The sequence below is a fragment of the Chrysemys picta genome, chromosome 1, assembly GCF_011386835.1.
Source record: "Chrysemys picta bellii isolate R12L10 chromosome 1, ASM1138683v2, whole genome shotgun sequence".
Lineage (NCBI taxonomy): Eukaryota > Metazoa > Chordata > Testudines > Emydidae > Chrysemys > Chrysemys picta.
The window spans coordinates 141,563,770-141,585,686 of NC_088791.1; the positions used below are offsets into that span (position 1 = coordinate 141,563,770).

At 45.9% G+C, this 21,917-nt stretch overlaps 1 protein-coding gene across 1 annotated transcript; it reads right to left on the bottom strand.

The window, feature by feature from the left end:
• Window positions 1-2,724: 2,724 nt before the first annotated feature.
• On the bottom strand, window positions 2,725-4,733 carry LOC135976483 (uncharacterized). The gene is made up of 2 exons (XM_065572275.1): window positions 4,289-4,733; window positions 2,725-3,294 (listed from the first exon to the last, which is right to left on the bottom strand). Exons 1-2 carry the CDS (start codon window positions 4,689-4,691, stop codon window positions 2,819-2,821), a joined length of 879 nt encoding a protein of 292 aa, XP_065428347.1. The 5' UTR covers window positions 4,692-4,733; the 3' UTR covers window positions 2,725-2,818.
• Window positions 4,734-21,917: the final 17,184 nt, after the last annotated feature.

Below are 21,917 nucleotides of genomic sequence, written 5' to 3' on the forward strand. Positions count from 1 at the left end.
GGTGTATATTGTGTGTATCCCAGATGGCTCCCCTCACTGAAAGGTGTTACTGTATTCCCATTCTCTCCCTTTGGCTTTTTGCTGGTGCTCACAGAGAATTGGCCTGGTCACTGTCCATGCGGTGGCAGCGAGCCTGCCACTTCCTGTGCTGGGGCTGCAGAGTGACAAGGAACAGATGAGATTTTTGTAGACAGAGAAGGTGACTCTGAAGCGCTGTGTCTGAGCTGCTGGCGCAGAAATACACAGCCGAGTGCTCTGGCTGCACAGATGAGATGTTCAAGTGAAAGAAATCATCCTGCGGCTGGTCGGCTGGAAGTGACTAGAATTTGTGCCTTTCTCTCTTCCTTCTTTATTGTAGAAGTAAAAGAGCAGCTGAGAACATATTGTAGTTATCATAGGTTTGTTCACATCTGAGGGTATGTCTACACTACGAGAGTAGTTCGATTTTACTTAAATCGAATTTTTGGAATCGATATTGCAAAGTCGAACGTGTTTGTCCACACTAAGGACAGTAATTCGACTTTGTGAGTCCACAGTAATGGGGAAAGCGTTGACATTGGAAGCGGTGCACTGTGGGCATCTATCCCACAGTTCCCGCAGTCCCCACTGCCCATTGGAATTCTGGGTGGAGCCGCAAATGCCTTCTGGGTAAAAAAAATGTCTCGAGGGTGCTTTTGGGTAACTGTCGTCATCCATCCATCACTCCCGCCCTCCCTCCCTGAAAGCGCCGGCGGGAAATCAGTTCGCGCACTTTTCTAGTCAGTGACAGCGCGGACGCCACAGCACTGCGAGCATGGAGCCCGCTGCGACCATCGCTGCAGTTGTGGCCACTCTCAACGCCTCGCAGCTTATCATCCACCTTTCCCTGAGGCAGATGCAGATAAGTCAGGCGAGGAGACTACGGCACCGCGGTGAGGGCCTGAAGTCTGAGAGTAGCACAGACCTCTCAGAAAGCACGGGACCCAGCGCCGAGGACATCACGGTGGCAATGGGTCATGTTGATGCCGTGGAACAGCGATTCTGGGCCCGGGAAACAAGCACTGAGTGGTGGGACCGCATAGTGCTGCAGGTCTGGGATGAATCCCAGTGGCTGCGAAACTTTCGCATGCGGAAGGGAACTTTCCTTGAACTTTGTGAGTTGCTCTCCCCTGCCCTGAAGCGCAAGGACACCCGGATGCGAGCAGCCCTGACTGTCCAGAAGCGAGTGGCCATAGCCCTCTGGAAGCTTGCAACGCCAGACAGCTACCGGTCAGTCGCAAACCACTTTGGCGTGGGCAAATCTACCGTGGGGGTTGTTGTGATGCAAGTAGCCAAGGCAATCGTTGATGTACTGCTGTCAAAGGTAGTGACCCTGGGAAACGTGGAGGCGATCATAGATGGCTTCGCAGCGATGGGATTCCCAAACTGCGGTGGGGCCATAGATGGAATTCACATCCCTATCCTGGCACCGAACCACCAGGCCAGCCAGTACATTAACAGAAAGGGCTACTTTTCCATGGTGCTGCAAGCACTGGTGGACCACAGGGGACGTTTTACGAACATCTACGTCAGATGGCCGGGCAAGGTTCATGACGCTCGTGTTTTCAGGAACTCTGGTCTGTTTAGACGGCTGCAGCAAGGTATTTACTTCCCGGACCACAAAATAACTGTTGGGGATGTGGAGATGCCTATAGTCATCCTCGGGGACCCAGCCTACCCGCTAATGCCCTGGCTCATGAAGCCCTATACTGGCGCCCTGGACAGTGAAAAAGAACTCTTCAACTACCGGCTGAGCAAGTGCAGAATGGTGGTGGAGTGTGCTTTTGGCCGTCTCAAGGGGAGATGGAGAAGCTTACTGACTCGCTGTGATCTCAGCGAAACCAATATCCCCATTGTTATAGCAGCTTGCTGTGTGCTCCACAATCTCTGTGAGAGCAAGGGGGAGACCTTTATGGCGGGGTGGGAGGTTGAGGCAAATAACCTGGCTTCTGATTACGCCCAGCCAGACAGCCGGGCGATTAGAAGAGACCAGCGGGATGCGCTGTGCATCCGGGAGGCTTTGAAAGCTAGGTTCCTGACTGAGCAGGGTAACCTGTGACTTTTAAGTTAGTGTACAGAGAAGCTGAACCTGCCCCCGTTTCTTTACCCAGTTAATGTTGACTATCCTCTCCAGTTACATACCCCCTTCATCCCCTTCCAACACACGTTTAGAAATAAAATCACTTCTACTTTGTTAATGAACACCGTTGTCTTTATTACTGTTTTCGCGGGAATGTTTTAAAACTGGGATGTAGACTGTGGTGGGGAGCGGGTGTAGTGTACTGACGCAAATGAAGCTTCTAAACTCCAGGATTGACAGGCTCCGCTGTGGTGGACTGGTTGTTTCAACGGAGCCTGTCACCCCTCCTGATCGGGACTGTGTGTATGGGGGGGGGCGATGTGACTTTGTGGCAGGGGGAGGACGGTTACAGATCCCCTGCTGCGTGGCTCTGTGATCCAGGATAAGGACCGCCGCTTAAGATCTGTAACTGCCCTCCCCCGCCACAAAGTCACAGAGCAACCCACCCCCCACCACAGAACATGAAAACCACCTCCCAGACTGACCAGGGTAACTAGTCACTGCACTGTGTATGTGCCCTGCTGCTGGACCTGCCCCCGCCTATGTACCCTGCCAAAGGTGACTGTCCTGTCCAATTACCAACCCCCTTCCCCCCCTCCTCCAAAAGAACATGATGGAAACAGTAATTAACAGAAACGTATTTTTTATTATCAACTACACATGGAACTGGGAGGTGAAACTTGGACGGGGGCTTGTGTGAGGCGGGAAGGAAAGAACTTGTCAAATTTTGGGGAATGAGAGCCTTCTACTACTAGAGCTCTCTGCAGGGGTGGAGTGAGAGTTAGCACGGACTCTGCCGCCCCTCCTTCTTTGGACTTTGGGTGAGGTGGGTATGGGACTTGGTGGCGGGGGAGGGCGGTTAGAGATAGACTGCAGCGGAGCTCTGTCCTCCTGCCTCCGTTCCTGCAGAACATCCACAAGGCGCCGGAGCGTGTCCGTTTGCTCCCTCAGTAGTCCAAGCAGCGTTTGAGTCGCCTGCTGGTCTTCCTGCCGCCACCTCTCCTCCCGATCCATGTTTGCTTGGTGCATTTGGGACAAGTTCTCCCGCCACTGGGTCTGCTGTGCTGCCTGGGCTCGGGAGCAGGCCATAAGCTCCGAGAACATGTCCTCCCGTGTCCTCTTCTTCCTACGCCTAATCTGCGCTAGCCTCTGGGAGTGTGATGCCAGGCTAGGTTGTGAGACAGTCGCAGATGTGGCTGTGGGAATGGGAAAAAGGGAGTGAATTCCTTAGAAAGATAAATGTAGTTGTGAACAAAGAACATAGTCTTTCTCTGTGAACAAGACGATGCACAGCACCTATCACATGCGCACTCAGCACAAGGTCGAATTCTCGGCCTTCGCATTCAGTGCCTGGGGTCTTGCACAGCAGATTTGAGAAGCGGGGCAGGACACCGGAATTTCTGTAGCAGGCAGACATGGTAAGCCGTAGACTTGTGGCAGCTTAAAACTTTAATATTAGCACTGCCTTCATTTCACATTGAAAGCAATGTCAGTCCCTGCTGCCAGCAATCCGGCAAGCAGGAACTCTGCTCCTGTCCCACCCCCTCGCGGCTGTCCCCGGGAACGATCCCTGTAGGCTGCCCCTCTCCCGCCTCCACCGCGTGGCCGCAAACCAGCGGTTACAGTTCTGTAAAGGAATGGGCAAGCAGTCCCAACAGTAACATTCCCCTACCTAATTCAAAGCAGGTCACCATGAGCGACATCACCCTCATGAGTATCTCAGACAGCGAGAAAGAAAGAATGCTTCGGGAAAGCCTCCAAAGACCAGGGTCGTATGCCGCCCTGCTGTGCAGAGCAATGATCCCTGAGTACTTGATTGTCTCGTGGCGCGGCAACGTGTCATACTACAGAGGACCCAATAAGGCCGCTCTCCCCAGGAACCTGATGCAACGGCTTTCCAATTACCTCCAGGAGAGCTTCCTCGAGATGTCCCAGGAGGATTTCTGCTCTATCCCCGGACATATAGATCGCATTTTACTCTAGCTGCACTGGCAGTGACTAAACAGTAGAGCGACTTGGGCAGAACAATCATACTAAACCGGACATTGTTAGATTTTTTTTCAATAGTTGCACTGCCCAGGACTGAAACGTTAAGCGCCTAGGGCAAACTAATCATGAGAAACCCATTGTTGTTATTCCTAATATTCCTGTTCTGTTAAAAATAAATGTTTAGATGTTTTAAACACTTACTGGCTGATCCTTCCCCAGATTCTGTGTCCGGGTTAACGGCTGGGGACGGTTGGTAGGGGATCTCTGTAAGGGTGATGAAGAGATCCTGGCTGTCGGGGAAATCAGCGTTGTAAGCGCTGTTGACTGCCTCGTCCTCCTCATCTCCTTCCTCATCTTCCCCGTCCGCTAACATGTCCGAGGAACCGGCTGTGGACAATATCCCATCCTCAGAGTCCACGGTCAGTGGTGGGGTAGTGGTGGCGGCCGCACCTAGGATGGAATGCAGTGCCTCATAGAAACGGGATGTCTGGGGATGGGATCCGGAGCGTCCGTTTGCCTCTTTGGTCTTCTGGTAGCCTTGTCTCAGCTCCTTGATTTTCACGCGGCACTGCGTTGCATCCCGGCTGTATCCTCTCTCTGACATGTCTTTAGAGATCTTCTCGTAGATCTTTGCATTCGTTTCTTGGAGCGCAGCTCGGAAAGCACAGACTCATCGCCCCACACAGCGATCAGATCCAAGACTTCCCGATCAGTCCATGCTGGGGCCCTCTTTCTATTCTGAGATTGCACGGCCATCACTGCTGGAGAGCTCTGCATCATTGCCAGTGCTGCTGAGCTCGCCACGATGTCCAGACAGGAAATGAGATTCAAACTGCCCAGACAGGAAAAGGAATTCAAATTCAAATTTTCCACGGGGCTTTTCCTGTGTGGCTGGTCAGAGCATCCGAGCTCGTACTGCTGTCCAGAGCGTCAACAGAGTGGTGCACTGTGGGATAGCTCCCGGAGCTATTAGCGTCGATTTCCATCCACACCTAGCCTAATTCGACATGGCCATGTCGAATTTAGTGCTACTCCCCTCGTCGGGGAGGAGTACAGAAGTCAAATTAAAGAGACCTCTATGTCGAACTAAATAGCTTCGCGGTGTGGACGGGTGCAGGGTTAATTCGATGTAACGGCACTAACTTCGACATAAACGCCTAGTGTAGACCAGGCCTAAGATAGGCAGTCTGTCCTCTCCCAGGACTAGACTTGGTGTTTGGGTTATCTTAGCATCTGCTTGTTCTGTGATGAAAAGAGACCAAGCACACAGGACAGAATAAAACAGTTGTCTCAGAGTGAAAGGTTTACAGCTGAATCCTGTAAATGCTAGGATGGAGATTCCACCTCCCAGCCAATGATTTACTTGCTCCCAAGAGATACATGGCTGCACACCAGACTATGCACATCCCCATCTCTGTGTCTCTGAGCAGGGGGCAGTCCCCCAGCATGAGGTTTGGTTGCTTCCTGGTACTGGTGCACAGAGTCTGTTTGTGTTTCCCACTGTGACACATGGCCAAAAAGGGTAAATCATCCTGCAGGCTAATTGATCCAGATTCAACCTTTAGGGACATATTGGTAGATAATGTTTGTGTTTTTGTGTGTTTACATGTATATTGTTAGAGGTTAACAATGTAATCAAATAGTCCCTGTCTATACTGTATTCTGTTAATCCAGAGATCGAAAGGAAATCTTAATATTTAAATGAACTGTAAACAGTGATATTACTGTATTCATCACCCTTTGAAATGTATAGCAAATCACTTGTGAACGGTAGAAAACAGGCAATTGCCTTATGTTAATCCCTGTAGCTAATTGCCAGTGATGCTTAGGAAATAGGTCTACTTCAAAGTCTCCATGATTGCCTATTGTTCACCTAAGGACTCCGAGCTCGCAAAAGAAGTCCTGGAACTGTATAAAAACTCTTGGGTCCTGATCCTGTTTATCTCAGATCTGCTTGATGCTTTATGCAGGGGAAGCTTGAGTCGTAAGACAGATTGCCAGACCCATCTGGATCACCCTGAATATGAACATTGGACTATAACCTATGGACTATTTCTGAAAGAACTCTTTGCAACTACAAAGCTCATCATCTCTACTATGAATCTGATCTTAGAACTGTACTCATGTCTGTATGAATACTGATCTTTTAACCAATACACTCTCTCTCTTTTCTTTTTTAATAAAATTTAGTTTAGTTAATAAGAATTGGCTGTAAAACTTGTATTTGGGTAAGACCTGAAATATTCATTAACCTGGGAGGTAATCTGTCCGATCTTTTGGGATTGGTAGAACTTTCTTATATGATGCGGGCTGGAGCACATGACTTACGAGGAGAGGCTGAGGGAACTGGGATTGTTTAGTCTGCAGAAGAGAAGAATGAGGGGGGATTTGATAGCTGCTTTCAACTACCCGAAAGAGGGTTCCAAAGAGGATGAATCTAGACTGTTCTCAGTGGTACCAGATGACAGAACAAGGAGTAATGGTCTCAAGTTGCAGTGGGGGTGGTTTAGGTTGGATATTAGGAAAAACTTTTTCACTAGGAGGATGGTGAAGCACTGGAATGGGGTAGTGGAATCTCCTTCCTTAATGGTTTTTAAGGTCAGGCTTGACAAAGGCCTGGCTGGGATAATTTAGTTGGGAATTGGTCCTGCTTTGAGCAGGGGGTTGGACTAGATGACCTCCTGAAGTCCCTTCCAATCCTGATAGTCTATGATTCTATGATAAGATTTTCAGTAATACTCATCATATTTGACTTGGGTGTCTGGGTGGAAGCCCAAGGCTGGGTTGCTTTAAGAGTAGCCAGTAAGCTATTAGAGAAGTTGTTTTGTGCTGGCTTAGATTTACCAAGTATTGGAATATCCACCATCTTGAGGATTGTCTGCCCCATTCTTTGGAGTTTATCCTAATTGAGTAAGTTCAGTGTGGTAACCTGGAACTCCGGTCACACACACAGACGGCCCGTTCTGTGGAGGGCTAGTTACAGCCTGCCATGACCCTATGAAAAGTATGTGGCACTGGGAACTGTACCTTTAATTGAGTTAGCTTCTCAAACAGGCAGTCTGGTGGAAGGATGCTCCAAAAGTTCAGAGGTAGCTGAGGAGCTACATCACTGAATAAAGAGAAGCTCTCTCAAGCACCTTGGGCCCAGAATGATCACTGAACACCACATGGTACCAGAAGCAAACAGAAATTAAAGTAACCTAATAGAAGAATTGAACAAGTAAAAGCTCAACCAGATCTGAAACTCTCTAGAAATATGAAAGACAGTGGAGTCTGCAAGTAATTTAAACAGCCCTGTGCTCTGTATTTGCAAGCAATGAGTGCCAGTGAAAAAGAAGACAATCAGAAGGTGTTCTTATTTGTTGACATTAGTTGATTTGGATGCATTTGATGTGTTTAATAGTTTTTGATTAACTCAGGCGGAGAAAGGTAACTATGGCACTGTAAAACAGAAATTTGAATAGTGCTGCATTCTAAGTAAAAATGAGATATATAAGAGTGATGTTGTTAACCTAGCAGTACAACAAGAAGGTGAAGAGTCTGTGACTGATCTAAGGCTTAAGAGCCAATCATGCAATTTCGGGGGCCTAGCTGAGTCCCTGATAAAAGACCAGAATGTGACTGGAATCCAGAAGAAAAAACTCAGCGAGAGACTACTGGGAGACCCAGAATTAAGCCTTGATAAGGCAATTAGAATTTGCCAAGCCACAGAAGTCACCCAGTCCAGAATGAAGCTTATGGAGGGCAGACAGTGCTCTCAGACTATGGACATGACAGGGAATCCAAAATACCACAAGACAAGAGACCCGAGGTAGAACGGCATGTGCAGATCAAAGTCAGAGTCAAGCAAGAACAGTACACAGAGCTTATGATGCTGGCAAGGCTAGGTGCCAGCTCATGCCAAGACGCCTAGGCCTCAATTGAATATTTACAAATGCATAGCTAGAAACCAGTCTGGCTCACTTGTGTGTTAGTATTGTTAAAATAGGTATTAGATTTATAAAAATGTATTTAGTGTTTAGACTTTATGAAATGCTTGTTAGTTGCTGGATGCATTAATCTCACTTATGATATCTGTTTCCCACGTTATAAGGTAATATTTAAGTGTTTGCTCTGTAATTGTACAAGTGTTTGCTCTGAAACTGGAGTTCTGAAACACTGCGGGAGCATACAACTGTGCATATCTCTCTATCAGTGTTATAGAGGGCGAACAATTTATGGGTTTGCCCTGTATAAGCTTTATGCAGGGTAAAACGGATTTATCTGGGTTTAGACCCCATTGGGAGTTGGGCATCTGAGTGCTAAAGACAAGCACACTACTGTGAGCTGTCTTCAGGTAAACCTGCAGCTTTGGGACAAGTGATTCAGACCCTGGATCTGTGTTAGAGCCAGACTGGAGTGGCTGGCTCAGCAAGACAGGGTGCTGGAGTCCTGAGCTGGCAGGGAAAACAGAAGCAGGGGTAGTCTTTGCACATCGGGTGGCAGCTCCCAAGGGGGTTTCTGTGATCCAACCCGTCACACTTATTCCCATAATACAAGAACTAGGGGTCATCAAATGAAATTAATAGGTAGCAGGTTTAAAACAAATAAAAGGAAGTTCTTCTTCACACAGCGCACGGTCAACTTGTGGAACTCCTTACCTGAGGAGGTTGTGAAGGCTAGGACTATAACAGAGGTTAATAAAGAACTGGATAAATTCATGGTGGTTAAGTCCATTAATGGCTATTAGCCAGGACTGGTAAGGAATGGTGTCCCTAGCCTCTGTCTGTCAGAGGGTGGAGATGGATGGCAGGAGAGAGATCACTTGATCATTGCCTGTTAGGTTTACTCCCTCTGGGGCACCTGGCATTGGCCACTGTCAGTAGACAGGATACTGGGCTAGATGGACCTTTGGTCTGACCCGGTATGGCCTTTCTTATGTTCTTATGTTCTTATGACAGAAAGAAACTTGGGCCTGGTGTACACTACAGATTTAGGTCAACATAAGGCAGCTTATGTTGATCTAACTGTGTAAACGTCTACAGTATAATGGTCCTCCCACCAGTTTAACTTGCCTGCTATGCCAACCTAATAACTCCGCCTCTGTGAGAGGTGTAGTGCTTAGATCGATGTAGTTAGGTTGACACAGTGTCTGTGTAGACACTGCATTGCATACTTTGCCTGTTGCTGCTTTTGACAGCCTGAGCACCGCTGTGTGGGGCTGACAGCCAGAGCCCCGCCACCCTGGACTGAAAGCTGGAGCCCTGCCACCTGGGGCTCACAGCCAGAGCCCGGCCGCCCTGGTGCTGACAACTTGAGCTGTCAGCAGCCCCAGGCTGACAGCTGGAACCCCACCACCTGGGCTGACAACCCAGGATGGTAGGGCCCCAGTTATCAGCCCTGGGGTGGCAGAGTTCCAGCTGTCAGTGCCCCATAGTGCCCCATTTATGTCAATGCAAGGGCTCATGGTGAGACACACACCACCGATAGAAGGAGAATAGTGTGGATATGAAGAGCCAATTTAATTACTGTGATCGCTGTAGGTAGACCTAACTTAAGTCAACTTAATTTTGTAGTGTAGACATGCCCTGGGTCTCTATGCTGCTTGGACTTCGAGAGGGTATGATTTCTAAGCATAAGCTAGGGATTCCCAGCTGCTTAGCCTGGGTTAGTCCTAAAGGACATATATAGCTTGCTTATTATGGAAGCTTCTACCATGTTTTGGAACCTAGGACTGTTACTTATTTGTATGCATATGTTTATTTGCTTTAACCTTGTAAATAACTCTGTTATTTCTTTTTCTTAGTTAATAAATCTTTAGATAATGTATTACAGGATTGGCTGCAAGTGTTATCACTGATGTAAGATCTAAAGTGCAATTGATCTGGAGTAAGTGACTGGTCCTTTGGGACTGGGAATAATCTGAATATTGTCATTCTTTTTGGTGTAAAACAAAGGAAATCAGCAGATGCCACCAGTGAATTAAACAACATGTGCACAAACCTGTTAGGACACACAATCCAATCCTCTTCTTTAAAAAGGTAAATTTTATTAAAAACAAAAAGAAAGAAATACATTTGAAAACTCAGGCTATTGCTAGATTTTAAAAAACCCACTTACAAAAATTAAGCATCAAGAATCTCCTTCTTGTGGTCCAGATTAAAGGTTACAAGCAAAACAAAAGCATTTGGGGTTAGCACAGAGGAATCCACAAGCTATAAAGAAATAAAAAGAAATAGACCTAATCACGTCTTCCTAGACATTTCCTGATCTACTTACATATCTGGGGGTTTCAAGTGAGTAGTTTCTAGGTATGATTTTGATGATTTTTCATACCTGGCCCCAGTTGTTACAGCATAGCTGCTCTGACCCTTCTCTCCGGGAGAACAACACAGACAGACCAATGGGGAGTCTTGTTTCAATTTTAAAAAGTTCTAGCCTTCCCATTGGCTCTTTTGGCCAGGTGCCCACTCACTTCCACTTCCTTTTACCTATGCATGCAGTCAGACTTTTTAACCCTTTACAGGTAAAGCAAGTAGAGAACAGCTACTAAGAGGGATTTTATAACTAAATGGCTGGCTGGGTCCATAAAAGGGAGCTCCCCCTCGCCTTCATTTATCACAGCTCACCTGACTCTGAAGGAGGGAGGGAAGCCAAGAGGGAAGAAAGAACATGATAAAAAGGGGAGACATTTGCCATGCTCTCTCTCTCTCTTCTACCTACATTTACAGACACCACACCAAGCGGCTGAAGCACTGATCAAAGGGGAGAGCCTGGCTGAAGAGCAACCAGACAGCCTGTGGTGAGAAGCATCTAAGTTTATACATTTCAGAGTGTTTTCTTTTCATGTGCTATAATATATATTCAGCTTACTGTATTTTTCACTCCATGCATCTGATGAAGTGGGTTTTAGCCCACAAAAGCTTATGCCCAAATAAATTTGTTAGTCTCTAAGGTGCCACAAGGACTCCTCGTTGTTGCTTTTTTTAAGTTTATAAGGGCATTGAAAGTGTTAAGATCAGCTTAGAATGTGCTTGCTTTTATTTCATTTGACCAAATCTGACTTGTTATGCTTTGACTTATAATCACTTAAAATCTATGTTTATAGTTAATAAATCTGTTTGTTTATTCTACCTGAAACCGTGTGTTTGGTATGAAGCGTTTCAGAGACTCTCCTTGGAATAACAAGCCTGGTACATATCAATTTCTTTGTTAAATTGACGAACTCATATAAGCTTGCTGCATCCAGTGGGCATAACTGGACACTGCAGGATGGAGGTTCCTAGGATTGTGTCTGGGACCGGAGATATCAGCTAGTGTCATTCAGTTGCAAGTAGCTGGGAGAAGCTTACCACCAGAGGCTGTGTGCCAACAGCCCAGGAGTGGGGGTTCTCTCAGCAGAGCAGAGTAAGGCTGGCTCCCAAAGTCAAGGATTAGAGTGACCTAGCAGATCACTGGTCCGGATAACACCAGAGAGGAATGTCACAACTAGATTAAAGCTAGCTCAGGTACGTCAACTCAAGCTACAGTCACACCCCATGATTTCAGTCTAGATATACCTAGAGAGAGAGAGATCCACATTGAAAACTGCTCCTTTTCAACCTGAAAATGGGCATTTTCACACAATTCCGTTTTGCAGAAAAATTTGAACATTTTGTTTTCATTCCAATGCAAAATGAAAATGAATTTTGAAAGCTCAAAAGTTGTGGCAGAACAGAATTGTTGTTCTTTGGCCAGTTCTACTCCAGACGCAACAGCTCTGATTTCCCTCAGGTAGTGAAGAAGCACCACCTAGTGGATGGAGAGGGATTTTACACGGAGACGTCACCTTTCAAGCAAACACTCTTGCTAGTTGTGGCTCAGTTTAGGGCCATTTAGCATATGAATGTTTTTCCGACCAATCACACAGGGCCACCCAGAGGATTCAGGGGGCCTAGGGCAAAGCGGGGGAGCTGCGGGGCTTTTACTCACCCGGTGGTGGTCCGGGTCTTCGGCAGCATTTTGGCAGAGGGGGGCCCTTCAGTCGCTCCGCGTCTTCGGCAGCACTGAAGAGCCCCCCGCCGCCGAAATGCCGCCGAAGACCCAGACCGCTGCCAGGCCAGGGCTCACGGGGCCGCCAAAGACCCAGAGCGGGGGGAGGGATAGCTCAGTGGTTTGAGCATTAGCCTGCTAAACCCACGGTTATGAGTTCAATCCTTGAGGGGGCCACTTAGGGAGCTGGGGCAAAATCAGTACTTGGTCCTGCTAGTGAAGGCAGGGGTCTGGACTTGATGACCTTCCAAGGTCCCCTCCAGCTCTAGGAGACAGGATATCTCCATTAATCAAACTGCTGCCAGGCCAGGGCTCACGGGGCCCCTGCGGGGCCTGGGGCAAATTGCCCCATTTGCCTGCCTGCCCCCCCACCCCCCAGGCAGCCCTGAAATCACACTCTAAAAAATAATAGTATACAAACCCTTGCTTCTTTCTTTCTTGGGATTTTCCTTGATGTCAATTCAGCTGTGATCAAATTTGTGTAAGACACTAAAAGCAGTGTGTCAGCAAACAGCCAGGAGGACAAAACCAAAGTACAGTGACCTGGAGAGACTGAAAGCAGAGGGAGCTGCAGACAGTGGGAGGAGATGTAGTCCAACAGATATAAAATTGCAACACAGGTAAAACCTGGAGGGATGTAAAGAGGCAGTCTCCCCCATCACACTAAAGCAAATTCATTTTATTCTTGTCTCCTTCATACTACCATAATTATTGTAACCCGCTGTGATAGTGGCCTCTGAATGGAACAGTATTAGTTTGAGAACAGCAACCATACATACAGCCTATTCTCCAGGTCTTTGTCCACTCTAATAACTCAAGAAATGTAGCGTCCATCCCCACCTTTAGGGAGTAACAAATCATATTGTTATAAAAAAAGTTCTTCCTATCCTGCCTGTAATTAATCTTTTCTTAGTTCCATCAGCCTACCCCACTCCTTCCACTTACCAAAATAATCCTCTCCCTCCCTGACCTCAGAGGAATCTGCTGCGGAGAACCCCTTGCCAAGAGAATCTCTTCTGAAAAGTTTGGAGAGATATATCACTGACCAGTCAGCACATGGCTAATGTTGCTTCCATGCTGCGATTTTAACCATAGCTAGTCATCCCGAAACTGTGTTCATAGCCAGCTTTGCTATCCCCTCTCTTTACATGCGGATGCTGCTTGCTGCACTACAGGGGATGTGGGCACACAGGCCCGTGCCTGGGGAGGAGGGGGAGTTTTTGTCCAGGTGCTGCATACACTTGGCTCAGTGTGCGGCTCCAAGCACAGTAATATACTCCTGTGTCATTAGCTAAGAGGCCGTTGATGCTCAAGAGGAACTCCTCGTCTTTGGGTCTGCTTGCGTTGAAGTGGCTGCTCAGCCCAGTATTATCTACTTCACCAGTGCTTACTGAGTAGGTGAGCATGTGGATCTGTCCAGCAGGGAGCTGCCTATACCAGTAGATGTTGGGGTTAGATGTCCCTTCCAAAGAACATTCTAGGGAAGCCTGTCTGCCCAGCTGTTCCACCACTGACTGGGGGCTCTGGACAATGGTTGCAGAGCGAGTGCCTACAATCCAACAGGGAAACCAGGAACTATTATCAGAAAGAATAAAATTCACTGAATGCAACACCCTCCCCCCAACAATTCATGCAATGGTAGAAAATTAAGTGCAGAAAAGTTGATTAATTAATTATTGATGAATAATTATTGATGATTGATGGTTAATTCTAATGAATTTATGGTTGCTTAGAGCTGTTCTACACACAAACTTCAACCAAATTAACTACATCCTTTGTATGTCACGCCTTTAGTTATTTTAGGTGGGCAGTCTTATTTGGGAATAAAAGTATTCTGTCAATTTAGCTTAACTTGGTTAAAAAAACAAACAGCAATGTAATAGTTTTAGGATGTAATGGGTGTAGCCAGTTTAGAATCTTCCTTTCCTATATAAAGTAAAATAAGGACACAAATTGTTTAATGTTATGCAAGATCACAGCCAGAGTTCTCAGCACTTGCAGGACTAAGCTGTGGGTGAACTTCTAAATAACTCCTTTGTCTTTTTGAAGCCTACTTGAAAGCAAGGGGACATATTATAGTCAAATATATTTTATTAGTATATTATAGTTCCGCAGGTTTGTAAAGCATTTTGGGATATAAAATGAAATAGAAATGTATCTATTATAATACTGATATGGAAATATTATAATAACGAATCATTATAATTATATTTTAATTAATAAAATAACACAGACATTGCATATACTTAACATAAACTACCAACAAATTAGAATAGATAGATAGATAGATGATTTATTTACAAATCACACTAAGGGTGCTTTTGAAATTCTCCTCCAGAATGTGAAAAATGGAACAATTCTATTAATGCAAAGAGCCAACCCAATATATCATATCTATACATATGATGTCTTACATGTTATATACATACAGTACATACATCAGTGTACACATACATATATACAAATTTATATCCTAAATGAAAATATAAATGACAAAAATTGTTTTACTCACATGAAACAAGAAACCAGAGCAGTGCTGGGACTGAATACATGTTCCCCTTTAAGTCGTTGTCTGAAAAGTTTCTCTGACTGAAGCCTGAAACCTCCCCTTTCAGTCCTTAGTGCAGGAAGCTGTGTAACTGCCATTTCACTGCATCCACAGCCATCTCAATTTCTCAGGGTATAAACAGAGTTATGGTCTCACTCTTGCAGGGTACTGAATGCCCTAAACTCCCATGGACTTCAGGACACACTGCACATTATATGATTGAGCCCCAGATGCTTAACTGTTAGGGAATTTCTCACATCCATGTGAAGGATTCAACTGATCATCTGATTTGGTGTCTGGGAAGAATGCCTCATCCCCCGGGGGATATCAGCATATGTGTCTGTGGAGCTGTGGGCAGGAACTATCCTGTGACTGTGGGTGTGAGGGGAAATTCTGGGACATTGGTTCTTCTCATCTTCTTTGATATTTCTAAACATTGAGTTCATATTTAGAAGTCATTTAACCTCTCACATCCCTCACACATGTTTTGTTAACTGTACAGTTTTAATGCAAGGCAACAAAGCAGGAAGAGGGAGTCCTCCAGGAGACCAGAATCACATGGGCAGTTGCAAGATTTGGTCACAGTCTGTTATTCTCCAAATGAGTGATTTTATATCAGCCCATTTGAAGAGAGTTCCACTGCCCAGAATGTATAACTGTTCCTGCACAGAGAGCATCCACTGACAAATAGAGATGCAGACAGAGACAGGCCAAATTCAACCATACCATCAGCTGGCATAAAACATCTTCAACAGGACAGGCAGCTGTTTAATCCAAGGCAAAATTTGGTTTTCATTAATATAGCTCCTTTCCCAATCTCCAGCACATCCATCAGAAAGATAATTCCTATGTCTAATAGATCACTTCAATAGGAAAAGTGGTAGATTCTGGTGGGAAGGCCAGTGGACTGGGAGTCAGGACTCCTGGATTCCAGACCCTAATGCTGTCATTGACTCACTGCATGACCTGGGGCAGTTTAACCCATTTTCTATGCTCTCTCTCTCTGTGTGTGTGTGTCTCTGAGGTTTCTTTCATGATTCCCTAATATCAAGCTGAAATCTCCTCTCAATTCCATCTCTTGTCAAAAGGTCGTAGAACCAGAGCAAACTGAGCAAAGGGGACCATGTTAGGATATAGATATTCAGGCCTGTCTGCAAAGGCCTATACTTTAAGAATTTAGGTGTAATCTTATCACTAAGGTAGTTATAGAGGTATAAAAGAAAGAATTAAAATTACTGTCTGCCGGTATAATGGCCTTCTCTTACTGTGACAGTCTGAAGCTCTGTTCTTAGGCTAAGCCTTTGGCTAAGCAGCAAAGGCATCCATAAGCTGGGAAGTGAACGGTCACATGCTCACATTCCAAACTAGTCGCATTGAAATAAGGTGCCATTGGGTTGTTAGGAATACAATCCTGTCCTAATATTCCTATCACCTCCAGAGAAAGGGAAGAGCCTAGAAGATGTAAAAGGAAACTTAGTTTAATAGCATCCTGTCTGGCAAGAACTCACTTATCAATAGCTGAGATATGAAATTCTCATTTCTGTATTGTTCTATCACTGTAGTCTCCACTTCCCTATTGTTTGTCTGTATAATCTCTGTCTGGTTCTGTGATTGTTTCTGTCTGCTGTATAATTAATTTTGTTGGGCATAAACCAATTAAGGTGGTGGGATATAATTGGTTAAATAATCATGTTACAATATGTTAGGATTGGTTAGTTAAATTTCAGTAAAATGATTGGTTAAGATATAGCTAATCAGAACTCAAGTTTTACTATATAGTCTGCAGTCAATCAGGAAGTAAGGGGGGGATGGGAACAGGGAATGGGGATAGGGGAATTGGAATCATGTTTCGCTAAGGGGGGGGGATGGGAACAGGGACACAGGCAAGGCTCTGTGGTGCCAGAGCTCGGAAGGGGGACACCGAGGAAGGAAACTGGAATCATGCTTACTGAAAGTTCACCCCAATAAACATTGAATTGTTTGCACCTTCGGACTTCGGGTATTGTTGCACTCTGTTCATGCGAGAAGGACCAGGGAGGTGAGAGGGTGAAGGAATAAACCCCCTAACAGACCATTGCATCTGGAGAAATGGGAAATTTTCCCTGAAGGTGATCTGTGTGTCAGACAGGCAATAGTCCCCCTGAAGGGAGCAAAATAATGTCCATTCATACCTAGGCTGGTGAATACATCACAGGGAATAATCCTGCAGTGGCTGGAAAGGGGTTGGATCAGATGTGGCCTCAGACATCTCTTCCATCACTAATAGCTATGATGAAACATGACACAGATGTTCCCCCCTTCAAGGGAAGAAGGGAGAAGCTGGGCTGTGACTCACAGTGTCTGTGGGACGGGACAGGGCAGGGGACTGAGCTAGTGGGAGAAACCTGATCTCAGCTCACCTCCTCACAGCGACTGGGGGAGTTTTTGTCCAGGGGCTGCACCTGCTTGGCTCAGTGTGCTGCTCCAGGCACAGTAATACAACCCCGTGTCATTGGGGAAGAGGCTGTGTGTGCTCAGCGTGAAGTTCTGCTGGGTCGGTCGGGCAGCAATAACGTGTTTCTCCAAACTGTCATCAATGAAATCCTTGCTTCTGGAGAGAAAGAGCATGTGCAGAGCCAGACGCATCGTCTCTCTAAGGCCGGTTATTCTGCTCTTCAGACATTTGACACCAATATTTGAATTCTCCTTTCACATGTTCCCTCTCTCCCCCTCTTGACCCACAATTTGTGACGCTCTTTTCCTGGCCCTTTATATACCTCACTCTCTTCTTCTCTTTGACACTCCCTTCCATTCCACTCCTCCCTTTCCCAGTCTCCTCTCTCTGTCTCTCCTCTTCCCTCCCTCGAACTGCTCAAGCACAAATCACATTATTTCTGTGCCTCTGCCACTGTTCTTGTCACCCAGACCTTCCTACCCAAACCTCGCCCACCAATGGGCCTGCCAAGCCCTCCAGGTTTGGTCAGGTTATAGAATTTCACCATCCAGCTAACAGAGCATCCTGTCCACCTCCTCTGTTCCTGGACCTTTCCCTCTAAAGCTGTTTGAAATTATCCTTCTCCCTCACACACACACTCATGACAGAACAGGAAAATGCTGCTGCCCTCTTCCCCTCTGGCTAATCAAAGGCACTCCAAGCCCCAGTAATATTCCCCAGTAACTCCTCTTAGGGGCGACACATTGCAAGAGATGGATGTCCTGGGAACCCTATCAAAAACAGTGACAGGCACCTTCACCACTGTGTCAGCCCAGCTACCAGTAACCAATGCCAGCACAGGACCACAATTTAAGTGAGGGAAGAATGCAGTGGAGAGGCAGAAGGTGGGTGTCTGGTTGCCATGGGAGGGCAGGTAGATTGGCCCTTCTGTTAGGGAGAGATCAAAATTTGATATAATAAGAAAGGGAAGGGGGATCTCCAGTGAGGAGGGGTATGTCTGGCTAGACCGATGTTTGTAGCACTGCTTCCTCGCCTATGACCCAGCAAATCCAGCCCTGATGTCATTCATAGAATCATAGAATCATAGAATATCAGGGTTGGAAGGGACCTCAGGAGGTCATCTAATCCAACCCCCTGCTCAACGCAGGACCTAATCCCAACTAAATCATCCCAGCCAGGGCTTTGTCAAGCCTGACCTTAAAAACCTCTAAGGAAGGAGATTCCACCACCTCCCTAGGTAACCCATTCCAGGGCTTCACCATCCTCTTAGTGAAAAAGTTTTTCCTAATATCCAACCTAAACCTCCCCCACTGCAACTTGAGACCATTACTCCTTGTTCTGTCATCTGGTACCATTGAGAACAGTCTAGATCCATCCTCTTTGGAACCCCCTTTCAGGTAGTTGAAAGCAGCTATCAAATCCCCCCTCATTCTTCTCTTCTGCAAACTAAACAATCCCAGTTCCCTCAGCCTATCCTCATAACTCATGTGCTCCAGCTCCCTTATCATTTTTGTTGCCCTCCACTGGACTCTTTTCAATTTTTCCACATCCTTCTTGTAGTGTGGGGCCCAAAACTGGACACAGTATTCCAGGTGAGGCCTCACCAATGTCAAATAGAGGGGAATGATCACGTCCCTCGATCTGCTGGCATTGCATTACTGAATACTACTTAACAATTAAATGTTAAGTAATTAAAACCTGCCCCTACTCCAACTGATGCTAATGGCAGAGTGTTCATGACTCCACTAGGCTCAGGAGTTGCAAGTCTCCCAACAGCCCTTTGAGGTAACAAGTGATTTACATGCAAAGAAGATGAGGCACAGAGATGCCTTTAAATGTCTAGTCAGTGACTGAACTGGGAGATGAACTTAGAAGTTCCTGACTTCTGACCTCACTCTTCAAAACAAAAGCACCCCAGTCTGAAACCAGGGTTCTTTAGCAGATCTGTTGCATCAGCACTTCCAACAGAGAGATGAGCGGTGAATGGAGTGAGGGTGACACACACTGGCAGCACAGTGGAAATGTAGCCTCTGAATCCTAGAGCTGTGGTTCTAACATTGAAGCAAATGGGACTGTTCCTCTGGCCACAGGGATCTATGCTAGCTTATTGCATGCAACATCAGGACCTAAGATAAAAATAGTTGTGGGTCATTCATACGTTTTCTGTAGATGTTTTATATACTTGGTTTAGATAGCAAAATATTTTGTTTATTTTGGGAATTAAAAGCAAAAGAGAATTTTTTAAATGTTACAATATTTCTTTGTATAACCAGTCTCCATTTCTGAGTCAGTTTATACAGTCTATATGGATGAAGATAAAAGGGGAATAAACAGAGGCAGTGTCATGGTAAGGGTCTACTGCAGGTCACCAAATCAAAAAGAGGAGCTGGATGAGGTATTTTTAGAATAAATAGTAGAAGAATCCAAAGCACAGGATAAATGAGGACTTTAACTACCCAGATATCTGTTGGAAAATAACACAGCAAGACACAAACTGTCCAATAAGTTCTTGGAATGTGTAGGGGACAACTCTTTGTTTCAGGAAGTGGAGGAAGTACATACGGAGGCAGCTGTTTTCGGTTTGATTCTAACTAATAGGGAGAAACTGGTTGAGAATCTGAAAATGGAAGGCAACTTGGGTGCAAGTGATTGTGAAATGATAGAATTCATGATTCTGAGGAAAGGAAGGAGTGAGAGCAGTAGACTAAAAACAATGGACTTCAACAAAGAAGTCTTCAACAAACTCAGGGGACTGATAAGTTTGGTTCTATGGGAAGGAAATCTTAGGGAAACATGAATTCAGGAAAGCTGGCAGTTTCTAAACCCGACTATTCTACACAGTTTTGTGGACAGGGCAGCCGGGCTCCCATCAGGGAGCTGCCAGCAAAGCTGAGAGACCCGGCTCTCAGCTTCCCACACTACCCTTTTTAGGAAGCGCTCTTGGTGAGGACCTGCACCACCGACCCAAGGAGAGTACTCTGTATGGACATCAGCCATTGCAGTAATTAATGCAATGGCTGTAAGTCGACCTAACATAGGTTGACTTATCTTTGTAGTGTAGACATAGTCTAAAAGAAACAATATTAAAGGCACAATAGCAAACTATCCCAATGCAGAGGAAAGATAGGAAAAATAGTAAGAGTCCATTTTGGCTGTATCAGGAGCTCTTTAAGGACCTAAAAATCAAAACAAAATCCTACAAAAAGTGGAAACAAGGAGAAATTATGGTGGGCATCTGCTATAGATCACTAGACCAGGAGGATGACGTAGACGAGGCTTTCTTCAGACAACTAACAGAAATTTCCAGATCAGAGCCCCTGGTTCTCATGGAGGACTTCAATCACCGTGATATCTACTGGGAGAGCAATATAGCTATGCACAGACAATCCAGTAAGTTTTTGGAAAGTGCTGGGGACAACTTCTGCTGGACAGCAAGTGCTGGAGGAATCAACTAGGGGCCATGCTCTTCTTGACCAGCTGCTCACAAACAGGGAAAAATTGGTAGGGGAAGTAGAAGTGGGTGGCAACCTGGGCAGAAGTGACCATGAGATGGTCGAGTTCAGGACCCTGACAAAAGGAAGAAAGGAGAGCAGCAGAATATGGATCCTGGACTTCAGAAAAGCAAACTTTGACTTCCTCAGGGAACTGATGGGCAGGATACCTTGGGAGGCTAACATGAGGGTGAAAGGAGTCCAGGAGAGCTGCCTGTATTTTAAAGAAGCCTTATTGAGGGCACAGGAACAAACCATCCCAATGTTCAGAACGAATAGCAAATATAGCTGATCTTAAACACAAAAAAGAAGCTTACAGGAAGTGGAAGCTTGGACAAATGACTAGGGAGGAGTATAAAATATTGCTCAGGCATGAAGTAGTGAAATCAGGAAGGCCAAATCAGAATTGGAGTTGCAACTAGCAAGGGATATTACAGTTAGCAAGGGAGTAACAAGAAGGGTTTCTACAGGTATGTTAGCAACAAGAAGAAGGTCAGGGAAAGTGTGGGCCCCTTCCTGAATGGGGGAGGCAACCTAGTGACAGAGGATGTAGAAAAAGCTAATGTATTCAATGCCTTTTTGGCCTCTGTCTTCACAAACAAGGTCAGCTCCCAGACTACTGCCCTGGGATGCACAGTATGGGGAGGAGGTGACCAGCACTTTGTGGAGAAAAAAAGTGGTTCAGGACTATTTTAAAAAGCTGGACGAGCACAAGTCCATGGGGCTGGATGCACTGCATCCACGGGTGCTGAGGGAGTTGGCTGATGTGATTGCAGAGCCATTGGCCATTATCTTTGAAAACTCATGGTGACTGAGGGAGGTCCTGGACAATTGGAAAAAGGCAAATATAGTTCCCATCTTAAAAAAAGAAAGAAGGAGGAACCAAGGAACTACAATCCGGTCAGTCTCACCTCAGTCCCTGGAAAAATCATGGAGCAGGTCCTCAAGGAATCCATTTTGAAGCACTTAGAGGAGAGGAAGGTGATAAGGAACAGTCAACGTGGATTCACCAAGGATAAGTCATGCCTGACTAACCTGATTGTCTTCTATGATGAGATAACTGGCTCTGTGGATATGGGGAAAGCGGTGGACAGGTTATACCTTGACTTTAACAAAGCTTTTGATATGGTCTCCCATAGTATTCTTGCCAGCAAGTTAAAGAAGTATGGATTGGATGAATGGACTATAAGGTGGATAGATATCTGGCTAGATCATTGGGCTCAAAGGGTAGTGATCAATGGCTCGATGACTAGTTGACAGCCGGTATCAAATGGAGTGCCCCAGGGGTCGGTCCTGGGGCTGGTTTTGTTCAATATCTTCATTAATGATCTGGATGACGGGATGGAT